At 42.7% G+C, this 19,445-nt stretch overlaps 1 protein-coding gene across 1 annotated transcript in view; it reads right to left on the bottom strand.

Moving 5' to 3' along the window:
- Window positions 1–19,445, bottom strand: part of wnt5b (wingless-type MMTV integration site family, member 5b) — an 85,646-nt gene that overhangs the window by 8,415 nt on the left and 57,786 nt on the right. The window contains exons 4-7 of the mRNA XM_030045947.1: window positions 9,142–9,303; window positions 7,605–7,692; window positions 6,405–6,564; window positions 785–1,077 (exon numbers count right to left, since the gene is read on the bottom strand). Of these exons, the coding sequence (XP_029901807.1) occupies window positions 785–1,077; window positions 6,405–6,564; window positions 7,605–7,692; window positions 9,142–9,257 (657 nt within the window). The 5' untranslated portion in view covers window positions 9,258–9,303. The remainder of the gene's footprint in view (window positions 1–784; window positions 1,078–6,404; window positions 6,565–7,604; window positions 7,693–9,141; window positions 9,304–19,445) is intronic.

Below are 19,445 nucleotides of genomic sequence, written 5' to 3'. Positions count from 1 at the left end.
ATCTCTAGAGAAGCCAACTGTTTACTAGTTGGTTTGTTTACAACACACAGAGCTGACTGTAAACAGGCAGACGTGTCAAAAACTGCACTAAAAATCCCAATTGAGACACAAAGTGTGAACTGTTTACAGGACCAGAGAATGTCCCTAAAACCCCAATATCCAAATATCACATCTTAATCAGAAAATCAACAAAAGGCCTTATGAAGAATATCCAAACAGAATAAACTGTTTACATGACAAGTATAAAATGCAGAAAGCTGTCATATTCAGAATAATAGTGGAAAATTAGTGTGCTTTTAAAAGTACTAACTGTCTTTCCAATTTTCCCCACCCGTCCTATTCCCTCTTTCTGGTCCATTCACAAATCAGTTTTGCCCGATCTCTCTATTTTTAGGACTACTTTACAAAGATGCCACCATCTCAATGAAAAAAAAAAAAAAATTCATTCAAATTTGACTTTCACACCAACAATACGCTGAATGATCGGATCACAAGACACACTGAAGCCACTATTCAATTTTGGGATTTCCACAAGTAATAAATGAGACTTCAAAGCCAAGAACTGTAAAATAAAATCTCAAAAATCACATGACGTTCACCTTCATCTGCATGTATGTAAAGTGAGAATACATCTTTAAATTGCAGGTACACAAAAGTAACTCTGCAGCTAGTGGGGATTCAGGATTTTGCTCAAAGACACTTCAGCAGGGCAGATGATTGTGCCCGGTGTACCTGTGTGTGTCTGCTTGTATGTACGTGTGTGTGTGTGTGTTATCTGCCCTACCTGCCTGCCCGCTTCATTATTCTGCAGGTTCATCAGCATGCGGGTGTGCTCCGATGAGCCTCGTGGGTAGTTCTTCTCTCTCTCCCTGGCGTCCACGAACTCCCGGGCGAAGCGGTACCCATAATGCACATTGTCGCCGCAGCCACCCCACAGCCAGTCGCGGGGCAGGTCGCGGGGTCGAGCGGCACGGCTGCACCCGCAGGTGGAGAGCTCGCCCTCGCGGCACGCCCGGCTGATGGCGTTGACCACGCCAGCGGCGCTGATGGCGTAGGTGAAGGCTGTTTCCCTGGAGCCTGACGGAGAGAGAGCACAGAGAGAGAATCAGACTGAGCTCAGGAAACGCATCAGACGTTTAAACATCACAACTGTCCTGTCATGAACACTCACTGGAATATTACAGGTATCATTTAGTATCATCTGTCAAAACTCAATGGATATACTTTTATACAATGAATCATTAATTGTTTCTTGCTTTGCTTACACTGCTCTTTACTTTTTACTGTTGATTTTATATATTAATTTGGCTGTTGGATAGCCTTCTACCAACGTCATGATTCCAGCACTGATGGCATTCTTCAGAAGTAGACCAGCACCAAACAATACATTTTTATGCAATATACATTTTATTAACTGTATTATTAAAAAGTTTTCATTATTATGAAATATTGAATACTTGTATATTCCTTTAGTTAGTACCACACACAGCAGGATAAGTTAGTGTGTGTTTGGCTGCCTTAACAGTGCACTGCTCATGTTCTCGTACCAAGCTGAATTGCATGTAAAACACACAACGCTAAAACACACCAATGTGTGCCTACATGCATGCAGCACACTTACACAGTAGAGGCACAAAACACACACATAGGAAAAAATGCTATGTTGACTATCTTTTTTCTCATTCAGGGATCAATTTGAGTGTGTGTGTGTGTGTGTGTGTGTGTGTGTGTGTGTGTGTGTGTGTGTGTGTGTGTGTGTGTGTGGGAGTGCCTGCGTCCATGGCTCTGTGTGTGTGTGTGTAGGGTTAACTGGAGCTCCTACCCATGCTTCCTGTCTTTGACTGCACGCTTGCCACACACACACACACACACACACACACACACTCACACACAGAGCCACCAGGCTAACACCTCTGTGGATTTGACAATAGACAATGGAAGAGCTTTTAGGCTCTAACTCTGGACCTGTTAAACCCCGGCAGGTATTTTAAATTGTGATTCGCAACATAGTTTACAGGTTTTTGTGCCTTTAAGATATCAATTTCTCCAGAATAATTTGGAAACCTATTTTAATCTGCAAGTGATCTGCCTTTGGCTACAGCTGTCCTAGTTCTGGCAAGCCAAACTCTTTACCAAATACATCTTCTATAGCACAGAGGAGGACGGCTAAGCTGGTGTAAGTGGGCCATGCTGACGCAAACACTACAGGGATGAGCAGTGACTGAGCTCTTACCTGTGGGCAGGTGAACTGTTACAGAGAATGGGCAACCACGTGACTGCATATTGCATTGTGGGTAGTGGTCACTGTTAGTTCAGATACGGTATTTTGTTTACATTAATGTAGCTCACAGCAACAACCACCGCACAGCGACACAGCCACAATAAACAAACAAACAAAAAAAAGAAACCCTACAAATGGACCAGGCGAACAGCAGAGACACGATGCCACAAGAATGTGCACTTTGGAGCAGTTTAGGAATGATAAATCTCCACCCTAACACCCACAATGCATTGCGCTTATGTCACGATCCCATTCTCTATTGGACCATAATGATCAATGATATAATGATCAATAATCTCTATTTAACCAGAGGGGTGTAGGCCTAGCTAATATTGAGCTAATAAAGGAAGATGTCAGTCATCCCTGTTCACCAGCAGTCCCCTCCCCTGATGATGGGATTATGGAGTTTAATCTATTTGAAAACATGATTTGACGCGAGCTCATAACTACAACGTATTGGCCAGACTCTTGTTAGTCTATGATCAAATAGAATCATAGAAAAATCATAGACTATGATCTGTATGGAAGGATGGAAATACATGGATGTAAATACACACTAATGGTTTCTCTTCATCCTGTGGACTAACACCAGCAGGTCTTTCATTTTTTACACTGTGGAATACACAAGACAGACAGCAGGACCTGTTCACCTCATTAATACACAAACCATTTAACACAGAGAGAGCGAGAGAAGAGACAAAGAAGCCAGCCTGACAGGTGGGAGGTTAAGTGCTCTGTGACAGAAACTACACAATTAACATGTGAACTAGGCCTACATACAGACTCCCTGTCTTAGTTTTTCTGGTTTAGGGCTTTTTCCCCCCATCAAGATCAAAGAAAGCTTAACTGTCCCACTAATACATTTTGTTTCAGTATGATCCAGTCTAGCTTTGTGTATTCAAAGTATCTTAGGAGCCTGATACTCTGTTTCATACTTTTAATAATGAAAAATAACTGGGTTATAATATAGAAATTAGTCATTTAGTAGTGAGTGACTCATCTAGTGGCTTAATAGTGAGTTTTAATGACCTAATCATACTTGATGATATTATTGTTGTTGTTGTTGTTGTTATTGTTGTTTCAAGTCTTCTATGGTATCAGTGCACAACCCCTTTATTGTCAGCACTGGATTTTAAGTGACCTTATTCTACTAGATTGAATGTTTATCTCCTATGTTATCGCCATATTACTGCTACAATCATCCTATAGAAAATTGTAGGCTATTGGTTCTGTGGGGCTCAGTTTTGAATTTATGGTGACTTTTTCACACAGTATGATATTTTTTCCCTCTGATGTATGGTTATACATAAGGACTTAGTGTTACTGATAGTAGTGTTTCATGTATTTTGTCGTAATCAACACCGGCTGGACAGGCAAGTATGCATGCAGGGCTCAGACGTGTGAACTATTCAGTTCAGCCTGGAGGAGCAGCGACGTGTAGTCGTACATATTATGCAGCAGGAACCGGGGAGAGATAAAGACGGGGAGAGAGAGAGAGAGAGAGAGAGAGAGGTTTATGAGTCTGTGGGGCCCAGACTTCAAATAGCAGCTCCGGATCTGCCGACTCGGTGTCAGCTCATCAGCGCATTTCAAAAGAGGAGCCACAGGACAATGGACCGACTAACACCTCCATATAAACCTGGAGAGACACTGACTGTCAATAGAGAGAGAGAGAGAGAGAGAGAGAGAGAGAGAGAGAGAGAGAGAGAGAGAGAGAGAGAGGGAGAGGGAGAGAGAGAGAGAGAGAGAGACGCGCAAATAATGTTGTCCAAGAGTTTTTGCGCGCATAAACCTGTGTGTGTGTGTGTGTGTGTGTGTGTGTGTGTGTGTGTGTGTGTGTGTGTGTGTGTGTGTGTGTGCGCGCGCGCGCCCGCGCGCGTGTGTGTATGAGGGAGTGAGAGAGAGAGAGACAGGGAGCTTACACCTCCTCTGGCTGCCTGTAGCGGATTTGACACTTACTTGTTGATGAGAGGTTTCCCACATCGCCTGCTGGGAATTAGACGCACATTACCCGCTGAGATTTAACCTGATACGCTGTCCTCTCAGCAAGCCACGCTGATTCAGGACCCGAGCTACCGCCTGACATTTATTAAATAACACCGAGGATGCATCACTTTTATTTATTTGTCATTTTTACCCTAATTGTCACATTTTCACTCTAACTGCACCCGCATCCGCACTGTGCTCCCTTTCACGATTTCGACGATTATTTTTGTTCACTAGTGTTTGGTGAAGTCCGGTTTCGCTGCACTTGTGCAAGGTGCGATGGCGATCAAGTTGAAGCTGACTGAGTTTAATGAACCTTTGCTGGATTTTCAACAAATGTGTGCAACCACAAGAGTCCCTAATGAGCAGCTTACACATTACGAATTGTTATTATTGTTATAAAGAATAGGCTGAATAATAAAACATTTTTCCATCGAGTGTCATTAAAAAGAATGACATAATGTTGTGTCCCACAGAAAATCCTTGACCTACAGTAAAACCATTGGAAAACATTCTAGAAATTACACGGGGGTGTCTATATCTATATGCCCCCGTTGGTAATGGCTTTATAATAATATCTAATAATATGCAATATTATTGTAACTATAGGAGATATAAAGCATAAATAGGTCACCTTCAACTTACTTTTGAGTACCACAGACACACTATGGCCTATAACAGGCTAATAATACTAACTTTTTTGATAAAGCATTATGTATATTGCATAAGAATATTATACTTATCTGTGTGCTAGGGTTGTGATCCCCATATCATGATAAAATCTGTCTTAGGCTACAGGGTAAATATGATATGAGCTGGTAACTTTGAAGCTACAGCCTATTAGAGAAAACATTACTATTCAGTTCTGTCATTTACATTTATACTCTATTTTGTGACAAGGCCTGAGCATTATTATCTATAAACCACAACTCAAAACAGAGCAAGCACAATGACAAGCAGTCAAAAAAAATTAACATTAAATATAGCATTTCTACTGTTTTACAGCCTGTGAGCATATAAGCAATTAAATTCACACCCAGTCACAATTCACTCAGTCAAATGGACTCTAATCAATCCGCTCGACTCTCACACACATTTATTATTCTGTCTTGGGCGGTGGAAGCTCCTAACAGCTACTGCTGACGTGTCTTTGAGCAAGGCACTTTGTCTCAGTCTGTCTGTCGGCTGCAACGTGAATGTGTGCTCAAAAAAATCCCTCAGTAAATATTGAAAGATATAATATATCTAAAATCATTGTTTCATAAGTATTGGTTTATTTATTGCTCTGTTATTCCTTTAGTTGGTCTGTCTTACTTTTTTCTCTTTTCCTATCATGCCAGTAACACATATCGCTTTGTCATATGAAAATTTTGCAATTCCATTTCTGCTGATTTTATTATTGGGTTGTTAAAATTCTACAAGTTTTGGACACAATTGAACCCTGTTGGATATGTTAAAAAAAAAGCATGGTGGTTAAGTTAAAACCAAAACTGCTGATATGCAAATATGTTGTCCAAAGCTCTGTTCTGTTTTGTTTCACAGGGCTGTGCAAGTATGCAAAAAGACAAAATTCCCTTTAACTGGGAATAAATCAATGAACTGAACCCTGTGTTTTGTCTTGGTCTCTGCTGTTAGACAGTTAGTGGCAAACACACCAAGCTGCATGGCCTACTTTCACACAAATGTATTATTCACACTACCCTTCTATACTCTACAATAGTGGCTTTCAAATTTTCATTATGCCATGGACCCCCATTTGAAGCAACTTTCCCCCAAAGGACCCCTATGTGTGAAAGATATTTTGGTTTGTGTTAAGTATTAAGTTGTTTAAATGTCACACTTGAACACAAACAAATAGATTCAAGGCATTGTAATCACATTTGTATTATAACAATTTCAGGATAGTGAATTATAGTGAGATTAAACAATTCCTCTTTTTGCTGGAGACCCCCTGGAAGCTCATCAAGGTCTCTTGGAGGCCCGTGGACCCCACTTTCAAAAGGAATTCTACTGTTCTGTTCTATTCTGCTGCTCTGCACTGTGCAAAAGTCTTCTCCAAACAATGTCCAGCATAGACATCCAACTTCTCTTATGACCAAACTCTGTCCTCTTCTACACTGACAGACAGTGAACTCACCGATCTGCATGACCCGTCCGAACACTGAGGTGTTGTCCACGGTGCTGCAGTTCCACCTCCTCTGTCTGAACTGGTACTGGCACTCCTTGATGCCCGTCTTGGCTCCGTCTCCGATGTAGACCATGTGGTCCTGGTATAGCTGGCACAGCTTCCTCTGGCCCTGCGGATGACACCACAACACAGGGGGGTTAGCAGGTGAGTAATGTGTTACAGTAACCCATGTAGAGCATTTTTTTCAGCTATAAAACACCATTGAAGCCAACAGAGATTGTCAAAGGAGAGATGAATTGAGGGCACTTATACTCGTTTGTAGATTCCTGAAGACGTTTCACTTCTAATCCAAGAGCCGTCTTCAGTTCTGACTGCCTGATGGTTAATCCCAGGTATTTAACCTTTGTGGGGTCTTTATAGATTAGGTTTTGTAGGGTAAATTTGCTCTAAATAAGCCATCTTTCTTACAAGTCACTAGCTCTGACCCCCATCCAGCAGCCACTAACGAGCACTAATCAGCAAATGGTATAAATGACCTGAGTAACGACCCCACAGAGGTCATAGAAGAAGAAGATGAAGATGTTTCTTGGATGAGAAGAGAAACATCTTTAAGAATCTACGAACAAGTCCAGTTGCCCTCGAGTCAACTCTTTGTGGATAACCCTGACCTGGATGAAAATCTTCACAGACACCAACAGGGATTTGCTTAGCCAAACTTTTTGGAACTGGTGGAAGTGATCAGTCAAAGTACAGAGATGACTGCATGGCAAAGATATATGACAAAGGCCTGTACAAAGTCTGCGCTGTCACGCTAAAAACAAGATAATACAGCACATGTGACTAATGTTTCTCATGCTGAGAAAAATATATTTTAAATGGAATCACTTATCTTTAATTAAACTGAGCAGAAGGAAAAGGATTGGTTGAGAGGGACAAACAGACCCTCAAATACATAGGGATAAATACATTTTCTTATTGTACTATTTATGTTAGGTAAAGTAGCGATAACTAAGAACCTGCTGCAAGAACACCAAGTGAAAACAGAAAATTAAGTAATGACAGTGGCATGTGAAAACAAAACAAAGACTAATTTAGGACATTTGTCTAGAAAAAATGGTAAAAGCTCATCACAGTGCATTAGGAGTGAATTCAAGAGGTCTGTATCTTTATATTTTCATGACAAGAAAAATACAGCGCATGGCTTTTTACCTGGGAGAGACCAGAGAGCTGGCTGCAGAGAGGCTGTGCTCCGATGATGTACATCTCTGGCCGCTGGATGGGGGTCAGAGCTAGTGACCTGTAAGAACGATGGCTTATTTAGAGCAAGTTTACGCGACAAAACCTAATCTGTAAGTTATGGGGAAGGGAAGTGGCATATAGACTGTTTTCTAGGGTGTGCATCTCGGCCTGTGACAGGGGGTCAGCAGTGTAGATGTAGAGATCAAAGTTCAGACACAGTTAAAATGAATAGAACTAAACTATAAAGATTATTGGTGGCGGGGTGACAAAGGCTTTACATTTCATCTCTGGATGAGGTCAGTGCTGAGGACCAGGGAGTAAATTTAAACGACAAATCTTAAGCTCAAGCTGCTGGAGATCCTAACTGAATGTAAGTAAGTGCCTCTTTGGGAGACAAATACAGCCTGATTAAATGAAACTGTAGTCTATAGGTGAATAAAGCCTGGGTTTATATGATCACCATGCCTAATTCCTGATTGGGGGATAGCACTCAAGACCTGGGAGAAAGTGGGGATGTTTAGTTTCAATTAAAACTTCCTCAGGCACAACATTGCACTGCAATGAGCCACGCTCCTCACCTTTCCTTTTCTTGCCTATGTATTACACAGATATAATTTAAACCTACCACCCTGTATACTGTGATTCTATGTAGACTGATAAGATGATGCAGCAAACTCATACATGAACAAGAAATCAGATGATGTAGGCTACAATAGACCTGCATTATTGCACAACTAGACCACACTCCTGCAATAAAGCACATTAGTGTTGGAGTGAAATAAAAAGCCTTTAGTTTTTTTGTAAGTCAAGAACAAGTGTGGCTAATTGAAGGACCGAGCGGCCCAGCAGCAGGCCAGCAGACCATTTGGGGCTCAGCCAGGGTAAATATTGTGACAGAGCTCTCACATTTGTTCCATTCACTGTTAGTCCTCTACAGCACGTCTTGGAACGGCACGACGCATAACGACCCCCCAACACACACACACACACACACACACACACACACACACACACACACACACACACACACACACACACACACACACACACACACAAATCTTAGCTCAAATCTGTCCATCTGTCATCGTATCAGTATAGACCTACATCCAACTTGAAGCATCCCTTAAAGGTGAAACTGAGTATAAATCGAGTGTAAGTCGTGCGTAAAGCGACACACACATACACAAACGTGCACATACAGTGTCATAAACTCAAATCTAACAAATCACAGTAATCTCTCAAACATATTAAGAGTTGTTAGATTTTCTATTTGCAGAATACATGTGTCACTCGAACATAAATCTGATATAACTTGTCATGATGAAGTTTTACTGCACCATAGTAAACAGAACCTGTTGCGCAAATTGAAATAACGTTTAAAAAACAAAGCAAACAAACAAACCAAAAACATGAATAGATGCTTTTCTGAAAATCAAACAGTTTCTGTGGCTGTTAGCAGACACTACACCCATCATTATAGTGCAACAGTGACCGTTCACTGACTCACCACCAAGAGTTGGCATCCACCACCACAAGCTGGGAGCAGCAGGCGAGGAGAGCGGCTGCCAGCAGCAGATGTCGCGCGGCGCCGGGTCGCCTTGTCCGGGCAGGCCTCGTGTCCATGGTCCGCTGCGTCACCGCCAACCAGCCGGTCCGGGGGAAAGTGCTCCTACGTTGAGAAACGGGGAGAAAATGAGCGGCTTCCTGCTGGTTCCGTGGGTTGGGACACGAACCACGCAGCGCTGGCGATGCTGTGGGTTTAAGTCCGTCTTAGGACTTTACGGCTGTCCTGCTTTGTTTCCACCTTCCTCTCCCTGTTCTGTGTCCGTTCTCCTCTCCTTCCCTTGTCACTCTCTACTGTTTGTTTATCACTGGAACCTCAAAGTGCCAAAGCAGAAAAAAGTAAAAAGATGAGGAAAGTGGGTGTAATCCTTCTGGAGTTTCACTGAGGGTTAGAAGGAACCCACAATGAATGTGTGATGATGAGCAGTGTGTTGTCCCAAGCTCAGTGCCTGCTTGTAGGTTGTATGAACCCACTTCAGGGCTCAAACCTCTAATTCCTGGTCGTGCGTAAAATGAGAAGTCATTTACGCACTTGGAGACATGGGAAGACGCAATGAGAGAGGGGGGGATTTCTAAATTCTCAGTCTGTTCCCCTTTCTCCCCAAAAAGTTAACAAGTGGGATCCGTTAAAACGTGCCTTTACAAGAGATTAACGAGATTAAAAAGCTAATTGAGCAGCAAAGCGACTGTATCCTGTCCCGTCCTGCGTCCTGTCCCTCCACTGCCACTCCACACCTCTGCCTCTCTCTCTGTCTCTCTGTCTCTCTCTCACTCTCTCTCTCTCCCCTCCTCTTCTCACCCCAACTCCACACCCCACACACTTCACCTCGGTACCCCTCTGCCCTCTCCCTCACTACTTTATGGCCGTGCAATGAGTGTGTTTGAGTGTGTGTGTGTGTGTGTGTGTGTGTGTGTGTGAGAGAGAGAGAGAGAGAGAGAGAGAGAGAGAGAGAGATCAGAACGAAATAACGAATGGATATTGGACACAGTGAACAGTCACCGCGGAGTCAAGACTAAAGGCTAAAACGTTCCTCATCTAGGATGGAAATGAATCATAAAAATACTATATATATATATATATATATATAAAACAACAGTGTTGAATACACACCAGGTTATGAAAACCTGGAGCACCATGGTGTGATGGACAAATCTATTAAAATCTATTATATACTGGCCATAATTTTGTCATGGTGGTGGTTTTGATGTAGCCGAAGTATGCCGCTGAAGTAATAAACCCCTACTTGTATGCAGAAAAAGGAAATTATTTATTTGTATTATTTATTCCAATTTTTCTCTATGTATTTCTGAACAGCCTTTAACAGTCGCGGAATGTTTATTTTTATTAATACTCATATTTGAGATGAGTATTTTACTGATGTGCTACAATAAATAAAATGATTCTACTGAATAGAATAGAATAGAATAGAATAGAAAAAGTAATTAAATGTGGAATATACCCATATTGTGTGCAACAAAAGAGGAAGGGAAAGAGAGAAGTAAGCTACAAGCAGGAGTCATGGGGCAGTTCACTCTTACATCAAAGCTTACACGCGTAAAATTCCTTTTTTAGCTGGAGTGAATAATTTGTTTGAATAAACGGTGAGTGCTTCAAAAACACAAAATCCCCTCTCTTTGGTCTGCGACAATAAAAGGCAGCCCACCGCCCTCTTCACCACCACGACCACCACTTCTACCACACACACACACACACACACGCACGCACGCACGCACGCACGCACGCACGCACGCACACACACACACACACACACACACACACACACGGCCAGGAGTCCTGGTAAAGAAAAGGCGTGTTGAAGCGAGCTCTCCTCGATTCATAATCCGGTCAAAGACAAACTGCTGCTGGGTCGCTGGGCGGTGAACCTGTGTGGAGAAACAGGCCCTTTGATCTGATTCAGTGCTTCTCAAAGGCGGCGTGGGCCGACACCCAAAGGTGGGAGGCGGGAGCGTTAGAGAGGGTCCCCCAGACTCTGCAGAAATTGGTCCCCGAGTTTTTGGATCATATGTGGGAGGCCCCCAGCCACACAAAAAGAGCTATAGAAATCAGATAATGAGTTTTAGGAAGTGTACTATACATATATATGAGTCTCACTGAGGCTTCTTATAGGAATATTATAGGCACATCATAGAGCATGAATAAAACACAGTGATGTTACTATACACCCACAATAAAAAATAAGGTCAGTTTCACCACAGAACCAATATAAATCCTAATGACTGTACAGTGTCTTTTGTGTTTACACCGCTGAATCGCTGCTAGTTTGAGAGAAAAAAAATATTGAAAATGTGTGTTGCTTTGTTTCTCTGTTTATCTTCCATATAGTCCTTATTTGTGCACACAACATCCACACTTGTTGTTTGTCAGCGTGCCTGTGGTGGGAGTTGGCTGGTGGGAAAAGAGAGACTCGGATGTCACTTGACTTCCTATTTGTCTCTGCATGATAAAAGACCAGCAGCATGTAAAGCAGAGGCCGCTCACCTTTTATCTGCCGGGGGCCCTAAACGCCTCTCTCTCTCTCTCTCTCTCTCTCTCTCTCTCTCTCTCTCTCTCTCTCTCTCTCTCACACACACACACACACACACACACACACACACACACACACCTCTGACACGTCTAACTGGCTGCCCTCAATAAACATCTGACTGATATTCTGCTGGTTGTGGGTCTAGCAGATTTATGTAAATGCCGTTACCATGGTGATGGGGGTGAATAAGTGACACCAAGAAAGAAAATGATGTCTGATACAGGGATTTAACTGTATAATGAAAAAGTGATGAAATGTACAGTACATACAGTAAATGACGCTTTATCTACCCGTGGGTGCTAGTGTGACCACAGCGCCCTCGTCTGGTAAACAGAGACAATGATCTCTCTTGCTGAAATGAGTATTGAAATGTATAATCTATGTGAAATATGTATTATAATTGTATTCATTGTTTTTGGAAAATGCTTTGGCAATGCCATGTCATATTTGTTCATGCCAATACAGTAGATTTGAAATGAACTGATTGATTTCTCTCGTTAAAAAAGTCCATTCAGTAGTCTAATACAGCTCCTGCTTTCTACAGCCAGTGACCCAACAGAAACCTACCAACAAATGATTTATATGATATTAAATTAGCCATTTTTTGACTTTTTCATACAGTGCTTCTCAGCACTACGAGTGCATAGATTTTTTTTTTTTTTTTTTAAATCATGGGTGGTCTTGCCATGCGCTACCCACCAAAGCTGCAAATACATATAATTGACATAATCAGTATATGAAGCTGTTCAAGGTTTCTCACACTCCTGCACCGTATCACAGGCTGAATAAAACATGGCACGGCAACAGGTTAGCAATCTTTGTTAAAAGTGTGTAACCCTGAGCCAACAGCAGGAATTTTAGTCTGTCACCCAGGCACCCACGTGGATGTCCAGCAGACACAAGCCCTGACCAATTTCGTCTCCCAACCCCTAGTTTAAGAAACCAGAGTTCGTATTATAGCCCTCAGAATCACCACTGGATCTCAAGAATTATGGCAAGCCTACAGAGCCGACTGTCATTGTGGTTTAGCTTGCAGAATGTCCATGTATTGCTGTGTATGTGTCGTGAGCAGCAATGTAGTATTTTTAGTCTCTCCCTCAGGGTGCTACACACATACACAAACACAGCAACAAACACACACACACACACACACACACACACACACACTGCCATATCCAAGTGCATGCAGGCTCCTTGGCCAATATATTGTTATGTAGCAGCTGAAATATTCTGTATAATTACAGACCAGGATACAGGCCACATTCAGGGAAATGACAGACCAATCAACAGTGAGGTCTGCGACTGCACTATGGCGCCCCCTGTGAAACACTATATAGGCTACTGCACCCGTTACTTCCTTTGTGTTTACAGTGATTCATTTGACTGCAGGGGCGCTGATAGAAACTCTGTTGTTAGGGGTAAACTGTGCCCCCCCATGTGTCTCCTTTCCCCCTCTAACAGTGCCCCTATTCCACAGTCGACATTTTTTTACTCTGGGACTTGTTGTCTGAGCTGATCACACAAATACATTATACCAAATCAGTTCCAATCTTGCATTTTGATTGGCTGAGAGGTATTCTGATTGATGGGTGCGGTACTGCCACTCCACCTGAAAGTCTGTGTCTGTTTACCTTTGAAACCTGTAACTTGGCTAATACAAATGACTTTTTGAATTGTATCAGCTGTTGCACTGTAAACTAATGTAGAGGGGACCATTTTTCTTTAATGAACCCTTTTCTTAGCAGCTAATCACAAAAAAACAATAACAAATTAATAATAAAACTGTGGTAAAATAGCAAGAATACACTCAAGGTCACACTCCCACACCAGTGCCAGTACAAAACAGCAGCACGTTCCCTCTTGTGTGTTATGGCTTAAGTATATGACAAGTGACTGTGAGTTTTTCGATGGATGTTGAGGGAATTAAAGGGGTTGCTTGCATTGTTCATGCTTTCAAAATCCCCAGAATAAATTGGACCTGCAGTCTGAGTGAAGATGGCGATTGAGAAGCCTGAGAGAACCAAATTGGAATAAATGGGTTTCTCCTCCTGGGATCCCGGCTCATTAAAACGTTCTGGTTGTCTTGTCATACAGGGAGTAAAGAGAAACAGGCCAACATCCTATTCTGGGACACAACCCAGAGCTTTAGAAATACTGGACTGGAGTAGCCGAAGCGCTCTGTGACGGCAGCAGGGGTTTGTCGCCGAGTTGTGATGTGCCTGCTGCACCACAAGGGGGAGCACTTCAGCTACAGTACACACAGCGACATGGGGAAGAGGGTGGGTGGCGTGAGGGAGGGCAAGGAGACAGACCTGGACAAGTGAGAAGAAGAGAAAAAGAGGTAGGGGGAGAAAGCAGAGAGATGGTGAGAGAGAGAGGGAGTGTCCAACTAATGGAGAGAGAGAGAGAGAAGGAGAGAGAGACAGAGAGGCAGAGAGAGAGAGCGGGCTTGTCCCTAGAGGATATGAGCAATAGCCATGCAACAGGGAGCAACGCCTGAGAAATACTTGGCAGCTCCTCTCTGGATTAGCAGCAGCCTCACAGTTTATTGCCTGCAGTGCCCGACAACAACGAGCTAAACCAGCGAGTTATCTCCTGCAGGGAAACCAGCTGTGGCCGACTGGTAAAGTCTGTGCCCATCCATTGGACGACATTCAGTCCCAAACGCTGTGTATCAGTTTTTGAAGGGAAAAAAAAAAAAAACACGTCAATGTGAATGCACAATAAAAGGTTCAGGCTAATTTTGGATTTCACTTGATACTCAGGGAGGCTGAAACTACGGCACTGTGGCACAACTCAGTCAGTGAAGCTATCGTATTGTAACATATTGTACATGAAATGAATCGTTCTCCATAGCTGAACATAATCCTCTTGGAAAGTAAGGGGAGAATTGAAAAGAGAGGATGTTGATCCCCGTAAATGAATCTTCATGTTTCTTGTTTCTTTACTCCAAGTGCTCCTTCACAGGGAGGGCAGAGGTCAGACTCAGCTGAACCCTGGAGCTGGTAGGGACTCACCGTCTTGCTCAAGGACACTTCAGCAGTGTGGATGTTTGTTGTTGTCAAAGTCAAGGCAGAAACTACAACCAATGTAAAACAATGGGGGTGACAGAGCTACCTGATCTAGTTACTATAGTTCTATGGTTTTCTAAGACTCTTCCTTTCTCTCTCTCTCTCTATGCACGCACATTGGCGCGCGCACACACACACTCATACACACACACACACACACACACACACACACACAGCAACAAACTAACAACTGCAGCTGGCTGTGAGGAAATTTACTGCTTATATCATCCTCTCTCACACACACACACACACACACACACATACACACACACACACACACACACACGCACACACACACCCCTGGGGCAATGCAAGTGGGATTTGGAAGCAGCTGAGAGGGGCTTTGGAGAAGCCTTGGTGGTGGTGGTGGTGGTGGTGGTGGTGGTGGTGTGTGTGTGTGTGTGTGTGTGTGTGTGTGCGTGTGTGTTTTCAGTCTGTTGTTTTTGTGTACACGTGTGGTTGCATGTACGATGGCTGGGCCTGTGGAAACACTCCCTCATTTATTCTTTCTGTGTTTTTCATCCTACATCCCTCCCTCACCTCACTCCTTTCCTCCTTCATCTCTCCCCCTCCTCCTCCTCCTCCCCCTCTCCTGCACCTTTCTCCCTCCTCTCCTCCCTCCACTCCTCCTTCTTCTCACATCCTCCCCCTCCCTCTCAACAGCTCTCTGCTTTCTCTCTGATCATGCTTGTGCTCCTCTCCCCTCTTTCACCCCTTCCTTCCCCTTTTCCCTACGTCTCTCTCTCTCTCTCTCTCTCTCTCTCTCGCTCTCTCTCTCTGTCCCTGTCTATCTCATCCCCCTCCCTCCTCCTCCCTTCCTCTCTCCCTCCATCTATCCTTCTGTCAGCTGGCAGAAGATGAGTCATGCCTCTAGCTGGGAGGCTAACACTCCACCCCCCCACACACCCCACTTTTTCTAAACGCACTACATCCTCTCTGTATCACTCCACCTCAATCTTTTATGTCTATCTCTTTCCTCTTTTTTCTCTGTCCCTATCTGTTTATCTATCTCTTTCCACTTTGTTCTATTGTCCTACTGCCCCTCTTTCTTGCTCACACTCAGCCCCTTGTCAGCCTCTTGCCATTTTCCTTTCTCGTGTTCCCTCTTTCTTTTGCTTTCTCTCTCCTTTCTCTCTCTCTCTCTCCTGTATAATAGCCCCGTTTTTCCTCTCTGAACTGTGATGATGCAAACACACACTCGCTGTCTCCCTTTTTCTCCTCATACATTGCATATACTTTGTAATATATGCACTGTATGAGATCCTGCTGCCCTGTGCTCATACATCATTTGTCCATTTATCTGTGTACCAGTGCCAGCAAGACAAGTTCCTCTATGTTCAGGTGGTTTGGCAAATAAGGTTATTCCAGACGCTGCTTGTATTTATTATGTGCAAACGTGTCTCTTATGTTTTGGAAAATATCGTTGCTGCTGAAACTTTGTGAGTCCAATTTTGGTGATTTTTGTTAAAAAAGATCATTATTTCGACAGCATGGCATCCCAGCGGCTCACCTGGTAGACTGTGCACCACATCCTTAACGCAAAGACTGAGCCATTTGCTGCATGTCATCCCCTCTCTGTCCCTTGTCTTTCCTGTCTCTCTCTACTGTAACTATGAAATAAAGTAGAAATGCCAGAAAAATAATCTTAAAAAACCCAAACAAACAATACAACAACAATATGATAACTCTTGAGTTTATGAAATGGTTGAGTAAAAAGTGAAAAATGCATGGTTATCACACTAAGCACACTCTTATACTGTATAGATTTTTTTTGTTCCTGAGAAATACAGATATAAGGTTTTCACCCAAGGGGACCTCACCCAAAAACTGCATATTTGGAATGAAGGCTGCAAAATCTGCAGGCTTTTCTGTTACAATGGAGTTGATTGGTGAGCAAGAAATATTTGCTTCAAATTCTAAAAGTCTTGTGCAGGATAATCCAAGGTTTGACACTCCACTCACATGTTCAGTATGCCCAAGACCGATGTGCTTTTGCTAAAAAAATATCTGAATACAACCATTTGCCAGAAAATACATCATGCACAAACACTTGTGTGTGACTGTTCTGCACGTTTCCTAAACTGAAGACTGGCCTCCGACTTCAACTGCATGAGGAGTTTGAGAATTTTACATTTCCATGTTCATGCCATCAGTAACACAGGTGTTAGTTATGACATTAATGAAGTGAAGCAGAGCCTTTCCAATGGCCTGCCTCTGTTACACTGCATTCACGTCATATGGTATTGACGGTCAGTACCACCTTACAACTTGTAAAATAGCATTCATGTTAACATCTAAATTGTAATTGCAGTTAGGAATCTTGTATTTTTCTGAAAGCTCTGATATAGCTGACTAGGAGGTAAATAACACAGGAGTGTCTGGAAAATGGCATCTGTCTTAGTTTTATCATGCATGCTTTATTTAACCAACAAACCAACTCTGCTCAATCATAAAACTGAGCACCTTTTGTTAAATTAGTAGTTCAAAGGTGTAATCTTTTGATATAGACTTGTAGTACTGTAATGTTAGCTAGCTTACTTTGCTTTCCAGTTCACTAACTTGCAAATTGTACTGATGTGAGTCTTTCTGACCTCTACCTCCGTTCCCATATGACCAGATAGAAACAGAACAAAGCCTTAATTAATGTCAACACCTGTGTTTGCCCTGTGTCAAAATGGCTGTTCTGAAAAAGGTCTATTAAAAACTTTTTCTATGGACATTAAAGACAACACAAGGTGAGTAAATTATACGGAATCTGTAGTTTTAGGGTTAGCCTAAGGTCAAATGTGCTTTAGGAGCATCCCAGTAGCTTTTAAGGTGTTTAGTATCCTGCTCAGTGACACTTCAGCAGGGCAGATGTTTGCAAGCTCCAGTTCTGGAGTTTGAATCCAGGTCTTCTGTTAGAAGGACAGTCTCCTGTTTTTGGCCTTCAGTGGGGAGAGCATGCTAATGAATTAGTCCTGATTAGCCTTATTTTGCCCTTTAGGGGAAACCAGGCCAGTAACTCTGAGGCACTGCACTGCAAAACTTGGAGAGGCTGAATCCCTTAGCATGAAGCCCAGGGAGGAGCCTCTGAGGCTGGGCAACGTTCCCCAGACCTCCCCCTGGTACCCTGGAGCTCCACTGGTCAACCTGCACTCTGGTCTCCAGATCCCCTCCCTGGAGAAATTAGCACACACACACACACACACACACACACACACACACACACACACACACACACACACACACACACACACACACAGATATGCATGTGCATATATACACACAGGCACACAGACAAATACACTTACACACAAACATTCATAGAGACAGGGGTGGAAAGACAGACACACCCACACATAAATATTTTCAATCTCGTGCTCGTTGTCTTACGCGTGCACGCACACACACACGCTCACACACACACTAAAATACACATCCTTCCAGTAAGTGAATGAATGTCAAACTCAACTGCTTGGCCCTCTGGGTATATAGAACAGAATGTTTTTCAGACAGGGAGGGGCTTACTGTAACACACTTCAAAGACTAAAGAACACACACACACACACACACACACACATACACACACACACACATACACTTAAGATCTGTAGAGTATGGCTGTACTCACACTTAATTAACACAGCAACACAGACACACACATGCACTGGCACATACAAGCTCACACTTAAAAGTGCTCACATGCATGAAAACACACACACACACACACACACACACACACACACACACACACACGGTGCAGATCAGAGAGCAGCATTCATGTGTTCACCAGGGGATGAAGCGGTGCGAGTCTCGACTGGTCTGGCCTGATTTACTGTTCGTCTCTGGATTGATTCATCTGGTCTATAAATCCCCTGACTTGTACTTGTTTCAGGTCAAAGCACACACACACACGCACGCACGCACACACACACACACACACACACACACACACACATGCACACAGTTAACCAAGCACACATATTCTTTCATGATGAGGTTTACATTTCAGTGTTTTTAATGCACAATGTGTAGAAAACCAGGTTCTTTGGTTGTTCGGGTTGCATCAACAACTTTGTAATGCACACTTTAGAGTGAATTATTCTGCTTATACCAAAGTCACATGTCAACCATTAAAAAAATAGGGAGTGATAATTAATTCAGGTTGGTCAGCTCAGTGTTGGTGTTCTCGTTATGCCAAAGTTAACTGCTGGAAAATAATCACAAGTGTTTGGAAATACTTGATTTTTAGGCTTATGCTGCTGTTTTCAAACACTTATGCCACATTCACATAATATCATGTCTACCTTAGTAAGTTGGCTACTTGTAAATAGCCTCATGTCAACATTCAACTCGTGATTAAAACAAGGAGCCTGGTATTTTTTATTTTTCTGAAAGTTCTGATATATATGATTGAGAGATGTGGAACTATCTGGAGAGCGCCACCTGTGTAAATAAATCAAATTTTAATGCAAATTTTATGACGCATGCTGTTTTAACCAACAAATTTTTATTATTTTGAATTGAATTACTGCTCTATTATGAACTGAAATCCTGTCAAGATTCAAGATTATGAAGAAATGAAAACAACAACTATGGCTGTTGTGAAACTGAGCATAAATTAACAGTTTAGTAGTGTTACCTTTTCA

Source organism: Myripristis murdjan, chromosome 23 (assembly GCF_902150065.1).
Source record: "Myripristis murdjan chromosome 23, fMyrMur1.1, whole genome shotgun sequence".
In the NCBI taxonomy this organism is placed as follows: domain Eukaryota; kingdom Metazoa; phylum Chordata; class Actinopteri; order Holocentriformes; family Holocentridae; genus Myripristis; species Myripristis murdjan.
Note: the sequence above shows the minus strand (reverse complement) of the source record. Positions and strands in the feature narration are given on the sequence as shown.